Raw genomic sequence first — 20,011 nt, forward strand, 5'->3', positions numbered from 1 at the left:
ATTATTGTATTTGAAAGGGGGGTTTCGGGGATTTATTTAAAAATAAGAAGATTGTTGATATTTTGTTTGAAAGGATTGGGAAATTTGGGGAATTGCATAAAGTGTGTGGGGAATAGGAATACGGTATCATTGTTTGAGAATTGGTTGGGTTTTTTTTGTGGGTTTTTTTTTGGGGGTTTGAATTATAAAAGAAAGAATTGGTTGTCAAAGATTATTATTAAATTTTACTTTTTACATTTATATGTGTACAGTTGTGGCTATTTACCGTTGTTCACCGTTGGTTACCAGCAATTACATGTCCGAAAGAGCCGTAATTGCGGCTGTGTGACACTGACGATATAAAATGTTGGATAGATTTGAAGCAAACAAATTGTGTATCTGTTTCCTACTTTTCAAAAACTACAGCGTAAATAATATTTTCGAATATTGTTAACCACTAGAAATAAGTTTGCATTTTGTCGCTGCTAAACTTGGTGGTCCCTAAATGTTCGCGGTTCGTATTTAAGGGAGGCATAATACTGTGTTTTAAATTCGCCAAATTTTATCGTCACAAAAACATTATTAAACGTTAACGGCGCATGTTCAATGGGGTTATGTTCGAAAAATCGTTGTAATTAAAGCTTAACAGTATTTGTCTCGACTTTATTAACGCTCAATTCCCTCACAATGAACAACTAAATACCAACTTTTGGTCATTATCTAGTCTATTTATTTCTATTAATACAACCGAAGTAAAGAACTTCGATTGGAAATGGCCATTCATAAAGCATGGACATCACTAAAGGAGTTAGTTCACACTGAGTAGTAAGGACTTAATTAGGTTTGGTGTTTGGTCTATACAGACAGATAAAAAGGACGAAGCTGGCTTTGTTTGGGGCTGGAAAAGAACGATTAGCCTTACGAAAAGGAATCCAATGAAAAGAGCATCCAATTGAATCAATACTTAATGACAAATGATCGAGGCAATGAATAAACCCTATTCTACAATTGATAACACAATTTTCCCATGAAAGGGCCATGGCGTTCTTTAATTGTATACATTATTTAAGCTAATGAGTAAGTTACTGTTAGTCTATTACGTGTACTGTCAATACATTAAGCGAATTATTCTGGGAGTTAAGTTAATATTTTCTTTTCTTTCCTTTTTATTGAGTCTTACGCGACCTTGTGTTAGACCCGACTCAATTAAACTTGTTGTATTTTGGCATATTGAATTTAACGGACTCCAATTGATGTGAACTTGTTGTTTGCGCTAAATATCTCGATTTTTAATTTTCACATGTAATACCAATACCACCACGATATCATCAAGCACCAATATTACTGGCACAGATTATAAATGTAATACACGTAGACATATTTACGCAAAATTTAAAATTAAGGCATCGTAGGCCCTTCAGTTACGTGCGAGTGCTTCCACCATGGAAATGAACGGGAACAAGAGAGGACACTTTAATAGGTCCCCTATAATAGGGGTTATACACCAACTTTAAAAAACATCCATATGTTTAGTACACAATCTATCATAGAGAAACTATTATTTCAAATGTATACGATTTTAAATACAAGCTGAACACAAAGCATGTTTTAACTGTATAAATATTTTAAAATAGAATACTATGTATTTACTAGTAATAACGTTAAATGGCAGTTTATCTAAAAATCAATTATAATCAAATTATAATTATCAGATAAAATGACACTCGAAGGCATCATACAATTTTACATTATAAGTACGATAATAAAACAATATTCAAAATGAACATTAATTGTTCATAACGTTTAGCAACATGCATAGTTAAATATTATTGGCCCGTGAACGATTTTTGTTCGCAATAAACGCTTTTAGCACTCGTACTGATGTCGAAACTAATTACGTCACTCTCTTTTTGTGTACTTGCTGATATTAACCATTACATTTTAAACTAAATTAATATATCTCCAAGAAGTAAAATTATTCGACTTTTAAGGAAAAAACGTTACGTTGATTGATTTTTCTATAATCGTATCCATTTCATAGATCAACACGATCCTTATTAAGCGGTAATTGAATACCAATTAGCCAACCTCGGGTTATATGCAATAACTTCGTTTCATTACCATAATAACTGAATAATAATACCATAAGTGCTGAGTGAATACTTTACCTTAGGAGACAAAATCATCGAATATGTAAGATAGCGATGATGAAATTTTAAATTGCTCGTATGTATTTACTCCGGACACCTCAGGCTTAAAATTATTTATTCAATTCGTTAGTCGTGATATACATTCAAGAGACGAAAATCAGAATTTATATATGATTTCGTCTTAATCAAATAAATTTGTCGACAGTGTATCTTTAGTGGATAATAGCACGTCTTGCCTGCGGCTTTGCTGCAATGCCTTTGTTAATATTGTTTAATTCGAAAATTCAAAAGCATTAGCTATCATTTTCACTACGAAAATAACTACACAGAAAGCGAAAAGAGGAAAAACAAAAACACAGACTAAATTGCATTGACTTTGTATACAAGATGTGGTAATTTAGTTTATGTAAAGAGATTATATAGGTTGATATTCTTGCTAATTATACGGCCTAATCTGATTTTATTTTACAGTTATTAATTCTGATGCATTATGTATTAAACGATAAATCATAATAGTTTGAAGACCTTCAGAGGGTCGGACTAGTCTATTAGGAACACTTTAGTTAATAATAGGCGAGTTATTAATAACCATTTTGTAATTCTCCAATTTACATACATAACTGAAAGATGAAAGAGAACGAATTATCAGCTAGATATGATATTTAAGTTATCGCAGAATATAGTAATATTGGGTCCACTGTTTAATATTATGATAAAAACATAAACATTTTGTTTGTCTTTTGTGAGATTTTTTTCATTTCAGTATGTTATATCGTAACATCATTTTATTGTGTTTTTTTTTAACCTCTTTCGTTGCAACCAAAATTGCTGTTTTGTTTATTTTTGTATTTGGTTTTTGTATAATTTCTTTAGGCCTATAACTAATAATAATAATATCCTGGATTTATATAGCGCTTAATGTTGTGAAACCTATAAGCGCTGAACATTATTACCCCCGTCATTTTGGATCAAACACGTATGGAAACATACTACCATAATGCAGCTAGTAATCAGCGCAAGGTTGTGTCTTGGTCTAACTATTTAACTATCTAACTGTTTAATTATTAATTTTACAATTAGGCCTATAAGGGATCATGTATAAAATAAATTAAAACATAAATATGAATATCAATAAATATAATATAATACAATCCACTATTAAAACATTGAAAAAGAAAAACTGATAAAAGTTTATAAAGCCATCGTGTTTTAAAAATTCGAAATTCATTTGAAAAAAAAAGTATTTCCCTGATAGTCAGTGATCAGTAAATGTAAAATAATAAAAATTTAATAAAACGGTAAAAAGTCCTGGCGACTGTAAACTTAAACCATAAAGAAATAAGCCAACTTAATTTTCCATGCTTAAACCAATCACTGATGATCACTTCTGGATAATTTTTGTTTCATTGTTGGAAGTTCATATCCTTATGCGTGACTCAATGAAAGAATACTTTGATAAATAAGAATCATTGTTGTTAATTATGTAGATAACAGTGTATTGCATTATACGGACAATCAATAGACAGCCAAAACAAAAACAGATCACGTGATACATCATCGTGTAAGCAGACGATCGAGTTTCTTTAATTTATGCAGAGTCACCTCTCTAATCACAATTGCCAGATTTTGTTCATTTTGTCGTCGTCCGTAGGCCTAATCAATTTTATTGTTCAAGTGTTTATAGATATAATGTAACAAGTGATGTAGTGACGTTGATTATCTATTGTTTAAAATTAGTCAGAATTTTCCTTTACGTCAGTAGAGGCATATATGAATCCATTGTTTTTCCCATTTGGCATATACGTGGCTCACCAGCAACGATATAAGACGTATCGTAAGGCTAGTGTCTCTTGAATCCAATCTTATCCCTGTATACTAAGTGGCTCCGTTGAGTTCCTTGTTGTATTTTTCCTTCGCAATATTATTATGTCTCCATGTTTCATTGTATTTAGAAGCAAAGAAAGCTCTTTATTATTTTTGCTGCTCCTTATTTTGCGTTCGACAGGCCAAATTCATTATCATTATGTCGTGTTTAGGACAACATAGTTGATTCAACAAGTGACAGATTCCTTTTTCCGATTGATATAGGCTCTTCAACATTGTCCGAAGATGAATTTTAAAATGTGTATATACCTTTTAAAGATTTATTACTTTGATTTGTTTTTTAAATAAACGAAATTCAAACAAAACTGTCTTTAAATCCTTAAAAAAACTTAATGAGACATAATATCGTTATATTCTTATTTTATTTGTACAATCACTAAACATAACAAAATATAAAGACAGTATTAGATACCGTACGATACTGTATAATTAAACAACACATCTAATGTACTAGACTATTATTGTACAATCACATTTTACGAATGTAATTCGTTTGATAACGAAGGGTAAATCGTAATCCGTACATTCAGTTTTATTTAATTCGTTAAAGAAATCCACTTTGTGTCTATCTATGATGTCTGTATTTTACAATATTTACAAAATACTTTGTACAGAAATAATAGAACATTTGAAAGATAGAATTTTCATTTTGAACAAGCAAACATTAAGCACAAATTATTTATAAATTTTCTTTGATTGATTTAAAGAATTCAACAGAAGGTAAAACCTCTATCTATAAAGCTTAGTTTCCATTAGGACGCAACGCAAGAACTTAAGCGCAGCGCAAGTAAATTACGCGACGCAATTTATGATGATCTACTACGGTACGTCATGATTGGTCAATTTAATTGCGCTTATGTCCTTTCTATAGTAAAAAAGCAAGTTATGACAATGCTATCTGAGCAACTATTTTACCTAAAAATGAACTGTTTTCTTTTGAAATATAATTGTTTTAAAGGAAATCAAATATGCCCTAATTGCTTGTTTCTGTTTAAATAAACATTTAAACTTAATACCGTGATAATTAAAAAGAAAAAAATGAAATGATTTAATATCTTGCTAAAAGAAAATATGGAAATATACTCAAACGTTCTACATTACTTAATCAAATATAATAAAATTGTTTTTAATATGCTAATTTTAAATCTATAATAATGTGTGTATGACTATTATTAATCCAATTCAATTTACATTATATCAAATACATTATGTTATTTTGAAACGTAATAAATTTGAATAAATGAATCCGATCAGGGCAATGTTATGTCAAACAATAAACTATGAATACATTAAAGAAATGGGTTATTGTTATTGAGTTGAATTCGGAGAATATTTTAACGAGAGGACACTTTCAACGAATAGTTGGGGTCAATAAATGAAAATAATATTATCCTTATTCAACGAATACAAAACATCCATTATTTATTTTATAACACACCTCTGTTCTAAAGTAAACTTGACCACGAAATAGTAACATAAGTCTTTAAGATAGAAGAAAAGCATATACACGGCACGTGGTACGAAATCAACCAATGAATGAATGATAAGGATGAACTTTGGTGTGTGTTATTATTCTCTATAGAACAATGCATGCAGAATCATGTACAGTACACCATATAACAAAAGTATGAGATGTTCCACCACTGGAATAAAATTTAAATAGTATTTTCGTAATAACAACCCTTTTATACATACAGTAAGCAATACTCGGCAAATTATTTATAATTTTTACAGTATCATATGCAATTTCTGTGATAATATCACATAAGCCTGACGTAACACAGTACAGGCGCGTGTGATACATATGACACTGTATTACCGAATTTGCCTGGATGTTACTGGACTTACAATGCGATGTGGTGATACAGCACATCAACTTTCCATCTTATAAATTAAATAAATTGTATTATATTCAAACAATCTTTCCTATACAAGTATTCACAACGTATCAACAACAAGATGTTTTTTATAAATTTTGTATTTTTACATTTTTAAAATTTTTAAATCTATATAACATTCTCTAGTGATGCACTAAAGTTGGTTTTCCACTGGACGAATGTATTCGCACAAAATCGAAAGTGTATGCGCATCGTATTTATATTACCTATCTATTTTATTGACGCGAAACCAATAGATTAGGGCAGTTCGATTCATTCGAATAAATTCGCCTAGTGAAAAATAGGCTTTAGCTAATTAATACCAATAGGTATTGATAATAATATAACATTGTTTTTAATTATGTAAAATGTGTACTGGCTCAAATGCTGACGAACCGTCGGAAGCATGTGATATCCGACTGAACGACGTCGTCGTTTCTGACGACGTCGTCGTAATCGGCGACGGGATAGCTGTAGATGTTGCTGATGTGCAATTCGTGATTGGTACTGCGTCTGATGTCGCTGACATCACATCGTCCGCGTCCTTAAGTTTATCCGCCGTTTCTTTATCCCGTCTTTCTCTGGCACGTCTGTTTTGGAACCATATTTTCACCTGTAAAAATAATATAAAATGTTATCATTTTTGGTGGTGTTTATTGTCATAAAGGTGCTGGACTTGTATTATGCCGAATTAATGTCGAATCAAACAGTATTTCACGTATCGTATTGTCGCTAGGTCTACTAAACTTGTCATGTTTCGATTTTTCGAAGTTAACACATTAATCAATACGTATTGCTTAATGACTTTGCTTTATATACTTGATTACTCGTACCCGCCCAGTACAAGCCAATTTAATACATGTATTTATTCCTACATCCATTTCAAAGGACTAAACGTAATGAGCAGATAATGGGTTCGCAACGTCGCTTATTATGCACCGGCACAAAGGTCTTTTTGAGAGTATTGACTGGTGGGGCGACAATCACAATAGATCGTCTGGCCTTTTGGAATCTCTTCAAACTACCGAGCCTAGCTTGCACGCTGAAGCTGTTAATCAATTAACGATCCCAGTGTAAATTGATTAATGTTTGATAGATAACAACAATCAAGTTACTGGATGTAAAATAGAGATTCAGTCATTATCCGATTTACTCATTAATAACAAAACAAAAACCTGCATTCAAACGTCAAGAACATTACACCGAATGGATTATTTCATTAGTGAACAATTAGAAAATAAAACTTTGAAACTTATAGAGGGTTGTTGTGTTCTTTTGGTGAACTAATGAGATTATCAAATGCGCATTCGATTGGGCATTAAGAAAACATTATTTTAGCGCTAAGGAAATTAACCAAATGTAGTGTCCAAAATCAATAATATTATTGCATTGATAAGCGGTCGATGATGATATTTTCGGGGATTTTAGGCATATTAGACCTACATAATAGGTAACCAATAACTTCTACTTTCTATATATTACCATCAAACGCGCGCATCATACGCAACGTACACGTAAGAAAACATATATGAACGTCATTGAAGTATGTAATAGTGAAAACACATTGTGACAATTTTTTAATGCTCAGAGTTGGTAACCTCACCAGTACTCGTGAATAAAGCTTGGTTCCCATCTGGACGCAGCGCAATGACGTAAGCGCAACGCAAGTACATCTGACCAATCATAAGCAATCGATTATCCGCCCACCTGTCGCTTGACATCATTGGTCAACTCGCTTGCGTTGCGTTTATGTTGTCCTAGTGGGAACAAAGCTTACAATACGATTGTAGGCCTACTGACCAGTAGAAATTGTAAGTACAGTTATGGCCTATATAGTATCTTCTCATTTAGGCCTATCAACATTTTGATTGTCGCCAGAAAAATTATAAACATTACCGTAACTCGATAAAGCGTCTGAAAATTGTCATTAACTCTTAACGATCATAAATACATACTTTAATTTAAGTTTTTAATAAGATTTTTATTAATAGACACGCATAACTTATTACCTTTTCGTATTAAAAGATATGTTTATTATTTTTTTTCTCGGATAATTATTTAAATGTTTTAGTTAGAAGAAAGCAATGTATTGGTCAGTATGGTGAATCAAATTACATCAATGTTTTACCTAGAAAATCTCAACTTAAAAAGGCGTCATGAAAAATATTCAGGCCGGCATATGAACCGTATTTTTGGCAATTTTTTTTGGACGGACAATTTATTTTTATCTAAAGTCCACGCCAGCCATCGCGTCAACCAATTAATTAAACGCGTCAACACTTAAAACGCGTTCTTTATTGTCAAATTTGACATGAAATTATGATGAAATCAAATTCTTAAAAGCATATAAATTCAGTCAAGAATTTTACATTTATCAATTGATTAATGTAATAAAATTTATTGCAATTTAATTCTATGAAATGTTAAAATACTCCTGGCGTCGGACCGGACTGGCGCTCCGGATAATTTCTCTATTTTAATGTTAATTCGTTGCTTTTACAAGAACTAATTGATTCCATAAAAATTCCAATGGTTTATTTTATGTATTTTTATGTATATAGGTATATTAGCCATAATGTAATTGTATACACAATGTTGGTTGTTATTTATGTACGATATATTTAGGGGTATTGCCGGTGCTGAATAGGCCTACCTGCCGTTGATGAGGGAAGACTATAATTGTATTCTTCCCTGATGTTTAGTGTTTTCTACTCTGCTAATTTATTTGTTCATGATTGTTATTATTGCTTTTTTTTTCTGGATATTGGAAATTCTTTCGTTCTTTCCAAACGTTTCCTATACAATATATAGGCCTAATGATTAAAACCAGGCCTAGTACTACATTAGGCCTATGGAAATAATTCCTCCCTGATTATAGTAAGTTTGTGGTACTAAAATAGTTTATGGCGCGCGATTATTTATTTCAGATATAAAGCTCTATCTACAATATCAAACTACTGTAGTTGATAGTGTGATGTGCCCAAATATGGATGTGATATGCTCAAATATAGCAGTGATATGACATCATCATGTCCATATGGGCACATCAAATAAAGTTTGACAGTGTAGCCAGAACTTTAGGCTAGTAGAAAGTCTGCATACTTTAAACATGATATACTGTAAGCAAATTGATAACTCACCCTATTATCCGACAGATTAAGCGATGCCGATAGCTCCGTTACGTCCACACTGCTAAGGTAGTGGGTGAGACGAAACTTTTGCTCCAGTGTTGCTACTTGGTTTGGTGAGAACGGCACACGTGGGTTACGCCCAACCTTCCTCTTCTTCACTTCCTTCCTTTTGGCTCCTTAAAAATATAATAAAGTTTCCATATTAGTATAACCTACATATTTGTTCACCAAGCGCATCATATCGAAATAAAACACATAATATAATAGGCCTATGTCTACATTATGTAATTTTATTATTTATTAATCTACAACCGGTACATTTAAATGGTGTGCTTTACCTAAAAGTTTCACACCATTCAAAGTTACAGTAAAGTTCAAACCAACGTTGTCTTTGTAGGCCTAACTGTATCTAAAATAATATCAAAGCGTTGAAATTGTTTTGTGACAACGTTTTCTTAAAGTACTCCTGCCATCATGTATTAAGTTCATAGGCCTATTTGTATTTTGCTTTTATTTATTTATTATTATTATTTTTGCATTGTAACGTTTGCTTTTATTTGTTTGATTTACGGTACGGTATGGTACTTTATTGTATACGGTAATTTATTTATTTTATTTAGTTTCATTCAGCTTAATTATTTCTTAGTTATTTATGTTTTGATTTCATTTTTCTTCTCGTTATTGCTGAATAAACCACAAAGATATTATAGTGAACCATGGAGAAATAGCTTATTTCTCCATGAGTGAACTATTAAAATATCTCTTTGAATAAACCCTGGAGTAATTTTCCTCCACGATTAAACTAAACAGAGTATTTATTTATTTATTAATAATAATTAACGGATTCGTACATCTGTCAATTAATTGATCACGACACAAATTGGTAAATTATTATGGTAAATCAAACCGAGTATAAATAATGACATATTAACTTTTAATTATAAACATTTTGGATATCGGCCATTGTAAATAAACAATTAACAAATTACTGCACGTTAAATCATTATAAAGCAAACATTTGTTTTAAGTAATAAACGGTTATTTACCGTCCACTGAATATCTATAGCTCCAATGACTAGACTAGACAATGTATATAGAATTACAAATAATTGTTAATGTCGTTATAATATTTATATTTTATTTCACTAAATGTTATGGCTTTTACCATGGACCTATATAGGTCCATGCTTTAATAAAGCGCTTCGCAAATCAAATTCAGTACAGATAAAAAGCTGAGTGAAAGCGTGTGTGTCTGGACACATACGAGAAATATACAATAGGCTTTGAGCTTGATTCTCACTCGAACGCAATGCAGCACGAAGACGCAACGTAATGACGTGCCGCCATAAAGCTTGGTTCTCACTAGCGATCGACGCAACCTACGCAACCTACGCAACGTAAGACAATAACCCTTCCGATAAATTGTGCCTTTCCCCGCCTGCGTGAAATCAAACCTGCGATGTTTGCAGCATTGTTGCGTCGTCGGTTCCCACTTGTGATTATACAATACAGCACTTTGCCTTGCGTGTCGCCGTGCCGTCATAACCTTACGTGTCAGACGACTAACGTAAACACGTTGTCCTAGACGTATATTAAACGCACTAGGTTTATTGCTGTTATATTCCGTTGACATGCGATAAGGTTTAAGTAACTAGAATTACCAATTCCAATTATTATTTACTTAGAAAAAGTTAATTTAAGATTTCCCACTTTCTATATAATGAAAGCGTTTCCCTAATATGTTAAATTTGTATAACCGCTTCGATATCGTCATCCTTTAATACATTTATTTAAAGCTTATTAAACGATTTGATTTAAATATAAAGAGTAATTCGTAAGCACGTGTTTACCGTTGAGCTGAGAATATACCGTGTCACGACACATCTAAATTACTTAAATTAGTACTTTTTCGGAGGGAAGATTCGCACGCGGCAGTGAATACAATTTACCAATTAATGAGTTTTGTTATTCTACAACTTCTTAGCTGTTATTCTGCGCGTTGTTACTATTATTATTGTAATATTTTTCATAATTTGGTGGTAATATTCTGTTGTACTTCGTATTCTTGTAAGATTAGTTTCAGTTTCGAATAACACGAATATTTTTAGCACTAATTTGAAATCAATGTATTATATCACGTAATAACACTAACATGTAGGCCTATTTAAAGTTTTCAATTATCGATGTTTTTATTATATTTTTTAGCTGCGGGTAAATTTGTGTATATAGGCCTCCACAATTGCATCACTGTTCGAAATATAAAAAATGGTAAGTTACGATATATTTTTCATTGTTTCATTTCAATAACTCAGGCTAATTGTAGCAAAATCACTTAAGATTTTAAAAGCAAGACACTATATAATAAAAACACTTTGATAGGCATATAATCAATTGTATATTGAAACAAGTGGAAATAATATTTTCTTATGACTGATACCAAAAAAATACATATTTTAAATTATAACCCCTATCTTGCAGCGAGGGTGGGCATACTTCATGTCCATTCGTCGCGTCGTATTTTCCAAGCAATCAGGCTTAAGAAATAAAGAAACTAATTTATCCATGGCTTAGGCCTATTGGTCTGATTACAAATAAATATTTTTTTAATTGTTCATAAAATAATAAATACCATGATAAACTGTTTTAGTTGATTTACCGATCATCAACATGCATTCTTAAATCGGGTAGAAATAACTTTTCAACAAACTTTAATCAATTTTGAACCTCTTTAATTAAAAATCAGTTTAATTAAGAGCTATAGCTTGGGTGATTTTCCTCTGCTTTTATCCGAGCATATATATTACTTTAATTGGGGGAAGTGTTCAATTTGATTGACGGGACACATTTTAGGCCTAGGCCTAAGCGTTTACAAAAATAATTAGCAACTTAAGTAGGCCCTTTGTCTTAATTGATTGGTAAATACTTGACAAGAAATGTACTGTATCGTACGTTATCGTGTAAATTAGTCTATGATAGTTCTGATTAAGTTATCTATTATTTTAATTAAAGTTTTACAATTCAATAGCTTACGTCGTCTGAATTAACCCTTAATGTGATTATGGTGATGATGTTTATACATTTGTTTAGTCATGTAGATGGATGGCATTTACAGTATCTGGAAAAGTATACAGACAATTACTATGTTTAAGCATGGTCCATGGTTTAAGCGGTAAAGTATAGGTACGGTGCCAATTGCGCTATTATTGGTAGAATCTCATTTTTCCTATGTACGCGATGAATTTAATGGATTAAATTAAAAATTAATATTAATTACGGTAATAATTTACGGTAACCAATTAGTATGTAGAGCGTGAATAAGTTATTAAAAATTATTTCACCATATTTCAAGAAGATTTTATGGGACCCTCAACAATACAAAACGATAAAATAGCTTTAACGTTACAAAATATACAAAGATACAAGATATATTTACAATTTAAAAATATAAAACATTATAATAAAAATTACAATATGTACAAAGGAAGCAAAATAATGATAAACAGATTAAAACAATTTTAAGGAAAACAAATAGGTTTTTATTTAAAATTCGTAATAGTTTGACCGAGACTTCAAGTGTGAGGTAAATAAAAAAGTGCGAGATCAAATATTGCAGTCTTTTAAAATTAAAATAATTTCACACCAGGGATTGGTAAGATTAAACATATTTTACATTGTGACATTATAATAAATATAATGAATTCTGTAGTGCTACGGTACTTTAGAGAATTTTTGTCTATTAGAACTTTTACTTCATCCCTTTTTTGTTATGATTTTACTATTCTGAGATAGTGAGTGAAAATGGAAGACAACAAAATTCATATGAAAACAAATTCCATGACATACATTGGACATGTGGGCCACCAGAAAAAATACGGCTTACGCTGATGTTGGTTTTTGTACCGGCATGTAAATGTTCCTAATTCAATCAATTGTTCTCTAGTGAATAAAATATTAAATTAACACTTTTCGAAACAAACGAGGGGAAATCACAATCAGTCCACTTTTTATTTTGTATTTCAACTTTATTTATAGAGGGTAACCATTCCAGCTAGACAAAATAATGCTAGTTGATATTTAGGGACCCTCCTATTAACGGCCATTCCTATATATACACTTTGTTAGTGCCCCGAAGATGTCCCCTTAATGAGGTTATTGTTGTATTATGATTATGAAAAACGTGGGGTTCAAAGAAAAATATATGGTACTCACTTGGAAGACGAGGAGGCTTATAGCGGGTACACTGTAACCATGAAAACCGAGCCATGGGGTCATCCTCTTGATGTCCGATTTCTGGCTCATCTTTGACTTTCGTTTTTTTAATCTGTTCAGAGTTGCTTAGACTAAATATTGATGGTTTTGTTGTTAAGTCCTGAGCCTTCGTTAGTTCTACATTTTCCTCCATGTCAACTTCTTCATCGTGTTCTTGTTTCGATAGTTCTTGTTTGCCTAATATTCCTTCAATTGAAAAGTTCGTTATCCCCTTTCTCGTTTGTTCGCTTGATGTTGGTGGAACCCTCTGTTCAAAGTTTGCAGAAAAGAAAGCCGTTGTTGAATCCAATTCTTTCAATGCGTGGTACGGGTGATATATTGCAAGTGGTCGATGTGAGCCGAAATGCCCCATAGCCGGGTACCACCGCATAAGGGCTGGGTGGATGCCTAACGGTAGGCCTGGCACGGTCATTGCTGTTGAAGGATGTGACGAAGAGCTACTGTCCGCTATCAACCTCCAACGCTGTTCCAAACTCATAGCTAGTTTTAATGCCGATGAAGACATCAGAATATATTGTATAAATATTGATTGATCTGCTTTTTAAACCTCAAATAAATAAAGGTTTAGCCTCAAAAGTCCGCAAAATAAACCTATCTTTACAGTAGGCCTACAAATCTAAACAGCATTCGAAAACAAAGTTAGTAGAATTCACTTTGTATTTACTTTTACCATTACAGTCCAGTACTGGAAGTGTTTACAAAGACATTTTACTGTCCCAACTGATACTTTTTGATTGTGTTTAGTCGGGACATACTAAACATTAATGACTGAATGATACTCTGCGCATGCGCCACACAAACATAAAAGATACGTGCTTTTCTAAATATCTAAAGTGTTTTTTGTGTGTGTGTTTGATGACGTGTAAACAATTTTAACCAATAAGAGAAGAGCAGTAGTGATATTTTATTATTCGGCCGGTGGTCAGTTTACGAGAGTAATCTTATCTGTACACTACTAATTGAACAATATACAAGATTGTTGAAACATATACCAGTAATGCACAAGTGTAATATGAAAACCGTTTATTTAAATAAAAGATAAATCCGAAATAAATAGTAACTTCGATCTTTGTTTAATCACAATTACAAGTGTTGGTGGTATTTTTTTAAATAACCACCGAATTTATTGTTTAACTTTTTATTATTATTTTTTCTTAACTCATTTATATATTTATTATATTATTATTCAAATGAATTAATTAAATTGCAGTATATCACCAGGCGGTTTCGAATTAATGTTCATTGCCTAATGTGTTTATATTATTATATTTAAAATAATTTGTTTTGTATGTTTATTCTTCTAACTTTTTTGTGGGATTATCTCACTTTTTTTGCAATGCACTACATTCATGACAAATTGAATTAATAATAAACAAATTAATTTATTATTACTGTAGGCCTACAGTACTTTAGATACAAATTGATGTAAGTTCTATCGGATATCTAACATAACGCCTCGTTAATTTTCATTGTGCATATTGTTAAATACATATATTTAAATTTATTTGTTATAAGAACACCTTCCCTGTGTGATAAAGCATTTCGTAAATCTTATTTTAAATGTAACTGTTTCATAGGTATAGGTCTATATATCGAAATATACTATAATTGGGAATAATGTAACATTGTTTAAGTTTTGTAAACTCTTTATCGATTCGAACTCGCAAGAGAGTTCCTCAATCTAAAATGTTAAAACAATATATTATTAGATGGTTAAAGGTATGTACAATAATATTTTATGTGACAAATAAGTGATGTGCCCAAATATGGTAGTTATATTCCCAAATATGGTACTGATATGACATCAGCGTGACCATATATGGGCACATCACATTTTTTTGTCACATAAAATTTAATAGTGTAGACAGAGTTTTTTATACAAACGATAATGATCCTGCGGAGGGGCGGAATGTACCTTATAATTACCGTATGTACTTCTTTACAACCCATTTTTTCCCTAACCATTTATAATGAAAGTTAATAACCGAAAAGTAATGTTTAAATAAGAGGAAGTATTTAATTCGGTGTTACAACTAACTGAACAAACAAGCAATGTTTGCGCATTAGTGTTCAGTTACATTGTGCTGAAACCTAGGCACCGGCTAGACCAAAGTGAAGAAGAGCGTAAAAGATATGCTAAAACAATCCGACAATCGGCGGCAAAAAATCATTTAATTAGCTCCATTATGCCATTGGAATTGACAAAAGGGTTGACGTTTTACCCTTTTGTCAAAGTGATAATGTTACAGTGTGCTCCAGATCATGAAATAGGCCGCTATCCTAAGAGGACGAATTGTAAAGTGTTGTAGCCGATTCTCGGTATTAATAATTTGTCGAGTATCATAGGAAAACTCTGTAATACAGAGTCACATATGTATTATGTGACGCTTGTGTCATAGGCCAAAGCACCATTCTTAACAATGTATTACATACTTTTGCTATGATACTGGACATTATATAATGTTATAGGCCTAATATGGAGATTTGGTACAGTAAGGGAAATCAGGTTGTCAAAGAACCGATGTTTTCATTACGGTAGAACATATCTTCTCTGTATTAAACAGTAGGCCTAAAGACAGTGTCACATGTATGCATTTATTACAGGTTTAGAGGGATATACTTTATCACATAAATACTCCTTACTTGTATAAAGATTATAATAGCTTTGCCTACATGATTTCAATTCCAATTCTGGTTTTTATTTCAGAAACAAATTTCAGGCTTGTTTTTCTTTTATAAAATCATATTTACAATGTACTATATTATGCTGGGCCTACATAACATGCTTTTACCAAGGCAATCTAACAGCCAAATTGCCTTGCTGTTACTAAACCGTTTAGTAACTCCAATGATGAATGAGATTCCTTAGTTCTTCTTCTCCGGTAAAGGAAATGCGGGGGAAGCATTTGAGGCCAAACACTAATAGGCATATATGCCTACTTGTTTACAATTTACACAAACGAACGGTAACGGTAAGCAGTAAACCGCGTAGCTTTTTCCACGTATAATTTATATCTATCCTAGGCGGGTTTCCGCTCAACCGCCCGTCCGCTCCGAGTTGTGTGTAAATGGTAATAAGAAATAACATAGATTCTATGATTTGTTTACCGCTTACCGTTATCGACCGCGAACCACAGTGTTCATTCAATGATCATAGGATAAGTGAAGTTAATTGTCAGGCTTAATTCGATTTAATGAATGTTTATTTTTATATTGTTAAATATGTGAATATTTTTTAGAATGTGCTGCCCCTGACGCATGTTGTGAGCCTAGCATAATAAGCATTGGCGTAACGGCTATGAGCGCTCACTGGCCCCCAGCTTATGGAGCCCCTGATCAGTGCCCAGAGGAATAAACAGGAATTAAAATTTGTCGAAAAAGGCAAAAATGCCCGAGGACTCCAGTGTTTGAGGACCACAGGGTTTCCCAAACCTGAGGGGCCTAAGTTTCTACGTTACGCTCAACACTGTTATCAATATAAGACTGTTAAAAATGAAAGAATGCGTTATATGTTGCTTATATTGCTGTGTAAGTAAACTTTACTTACCAGCAATATAAGCGACATATATAGGCAATTAAAACTGGTATCGATGTATAATTGCCGCCCTGCTTCATGTCGTGAATATAATACCATGTTAAAAATGAGAGGGAAAGTGCAGTGACATTTTATACTTATATTATTTTTTTATGTGTAAGTAAAATTTTAGATTGTATAGTTGCTTATAATGTTCGTTTTTGTGACGATCCCATATGGTTTTATAATATATAACGTTGATAATAAAATGTACCATCTTATTGTAAGAAAGTATAATATTATGCTAAATATCTGTTAACAAAAAAGAAACAAAAAAGTGTCACAAATGTACATATAATATATAATAGAAAATAGTAATAAAAGTGGGATGAACCCACACAAGACAAAAGAAAAAAAATAATTTTAACAATTATTAAATTTCGTATGTGAAGGTTAATGACGGTAGTACATAGAATAAAATACTATTTTTATCAATCATTGAGTTATTAATCAACTTGAAAGACACCACTGACGATTCAATTACATATTTTCATAATTCTGATGGTACGGTAGGTGAATGAACTGGTGTCTATCTAAACGTGATCTACCACCAGTGCAAAGCACAAGTAGCTCTTGTCCAAGCCCTTAACGTCCAATATAATCTGTTTTTAAAAGATTGTATACCATGGTATAAATTTGATTTGTGAACTTACGGGGAACGTTTAACTCATTATAATAAAGTACTTAAATTACAGTTTACTAATGAAGGGAAGTTAAAAGGAATCATTGAATGCAATTGGGACTGGACCATTTTTAAAAGTGTTTTCCACCTGTTGGTCCTGATCCTTCACTAACAGTGTTAGTGAGAAGTTGAATAAATAAAATTTGAAAAATGAATGAATGAAGGAATGAACGAATGAATGAATTAATGAATGAATGCTTATACTGAACTTATTTAGCCAATATATTTTTACGTAGTTCAAACATAGTTTATATTCTTATCAAATTGGTTTTTATGTTACGTATGACGCAATGCAACTACGTAATTTAGGCCTACAAGTAAATAACAAGTAAAGAAGAGCGTCAAAACACAGTCCACGGCTAAATATCCGTTATTCATTGCATTGGCAAACAGTAAGCCAAGCAATTCTCACTAATAGTTTATGTTAAATCATGTAAATTATAATACTAATTTATATTAATTAATCTTCCATATAGATATACGTTAAAATGACGCCACAAAATATTATATTTAACAATAAAGTACATACAAATTTAAAATGACCCATAGCACTATACAATGCTATGTAACAATCAAATATTACAATTCATTTAGAAAAAAAAACAAGAATGAAAACAAAAGTTTTAAAACAGCCGAGCCTCTTGGCTTTCCAATGTACACAGGAAGAGAATTCAAAACGTGTTCAAATACACATGACACTTGAGTACGGGAACTCGGTATTTTCTGTGGAGTTGCGGTCTTTAAGAACGACTTAGTCTTGTTCTTAGGCCTAATCTAAATTATTTAATTAGCGAGTGGATTTGTTTTATAAAAGTGGTGTTTAGAACGAACTCACAGCAAATCAATGCGAACAATAGACCGTGAAATGGTCAGCCGTTAATTAATAATGACCGCTCTAAATCTAGGCTCAACATGGGCTATATAACTAAAGCCAACTCAACTGTATAAATACCTGTGAGTAGTTTACAATCAAGTTGACACAATTGAATGAATGTAGTTATAATGACTTTAAAAAGTAGCAGTCACAGCCCCATTCATACCGTAGTATTATCATTGGATCAGAAGTATACGGGAAGATCAGGCGATGATCTAACAGACACGCAGTCTAGGCCTTATTATAGAGAAGTAAAAACAAATCAGGTGATAAAATGAAAATTCGGTAACTTGTAACGCACCGCTTCTTACGATATTGATACATTGTCAAGCTGTTTCTTTGCACCAAATTTACTGAAACTAATAGGCCTTAACATAGATAAACCGGTATTTCTGTATCAATTCGATATAGGCTAAAGGTTGTTTCTGTTACATCATGAAAGTGCATTACTATTATAGTCATTTTAATATTAGGCCTATATTAATATTTCCAGTATTACTGGTAGCTTGTACATCGGCATTAATTTTTATATAGGCCTCCATAAATAAAAAATTATTTTATATCCTTTTTTTTTGTCTCAAGGTTTTCAACTTTATTTTCTATGTACCAGTAAAATACTGAAATGTTTTGCATTGTTTATATCAGTATTTTCATTAAGCTTATATTTTTCTTTTTTCTGTTTCGGCGTTTAAACGTTCTTCAATAATGTGCCACTAGCCCTCTAAATAATCTCACAAGGAAGAAACTCGCACATGGATGAATATCGATTCCGTCGACAGACACGATACTGAGGGTTCAAGTCCCGTCACATGTCAGGATTTTTTCTAAGGACAAAATTACAACTCCACTCCCAAAGACTTGTAATAAGACTTTGTTTATGTAGAGCATCTTGTGTATATGGTTGTCTTGTGAACCTCTGAGGGTCCCTAATGATAAGCAATTGAATGGATCACCCTCATTAAAATGGTTTTTAAAAAATAGGCTATTTATTGTCGATAGAAAGACAAGACCTTACATTCCACTGAATCTTTAGTCTACCGTACTGTCCTCGCTTAGTCAATGACAAAATATTATAATATGGGCCTAATAAAATTGATATATATATATTTCCTCAAAAATACATAAAATGACAAAATAATAAAAACGACATACAGACGATGGCAGACAGCCGAAGAACAAGTTCCTATACGTAAACGTAAGCTTGACTGCCATTTGTGACACAAATTGTAACCTAAACCAAAGATTTTATTTCATTTATAATTCAAAAAACAAAACAACAAAAACGATGAAGACAAAAGGGTTTCCCTTTTCCCCTTCACAATTTAAATTGCTTTTAATAGTAGCCGCACTTTATCCCTTTATGATATTGTTTTAATTAATATTATCTAATGGCAAATCGTTTCACAATCATTTCAAAAATACTAGTGTACTGTATAGTGGAGCTGTAGCTTGGTGGTTAACGTGCTTGTCTTCCAATCCCAAGGTCCGCGGTTCAATCATAACCTAGTGCCACGACTCTTTAAACTCCACTCCCTAAGCCTCAAATAAGAATTATAGTTTATAAGCACGACAAATTATAAAATAGTTTATC

General features: G+C 32.1%; 1 protein-coding gene across 1 annotated transcript; it reads right to left on the reverse strand.

Moving 5' to 3' along the window:
* Positions 1–6,167: 6,167 nt before the first annotated feature.
* On the reverse strand, positions 6,168–13,996 carry LOC144852160 (uncharacterized). Its single transcript, XM_078709906.1, has 3 exons — positions 13,231–13,996; positions 9,031–9,197; positions 6,168–6,503 (listed from the first exon to the last, which is right to left on the reverse strand). The coding sequence occupies exons 1-3, from the start codon at positions 13,793–13,795 to the stop codon at positions 6,246–6,248; spliced, it is 990 nt and encodes a 329-aa protein (XP_078566032.1). The 5' UTR covers positions 13,796–13,996; the 3' UTR covers positions 6,168–6,245.
* Positions 13,997–20,011: the final 6,015 nt, after the last annotated feature.

This window comes from Antedon bifida, chromosome 9 (assembly GCF_963402885.1).
Source record: "Antedon bifida chromosome 9, ecAntBifi1.1, whole genome shotgun sequence".
NCBI lineage: Eukaryota > Metazoa > Echinodermata > Crinoidea > Comatulida > Antedonidae > Antedon > Antedon bifida.

Bases quoted from the DNA above. Each gene is read 5' to 3' on its own strand.
- LOC144852160 (XM_078709906.1), bottom strand. From the start codon at position 13,795: ATGTCTTCATCGGCATTAAAACTAGCTATGAGTTTGGAACAGCGTTGG. The intron at 9,198-13,230 runs GTGAGTACCATA...TATATTTTTAAG, and splicing joins TAAGCCTCCTCGTCTTCCAA to GAGCCAAAAGGAAGGAAGTG. The intron at 6,504-9,030 runs GTGAGTTATCAA...TTATTTTTACAG, and splicing joins TTAATCTGTCGGATAATAGG to GTGAAAATATGGTTCCAAAA.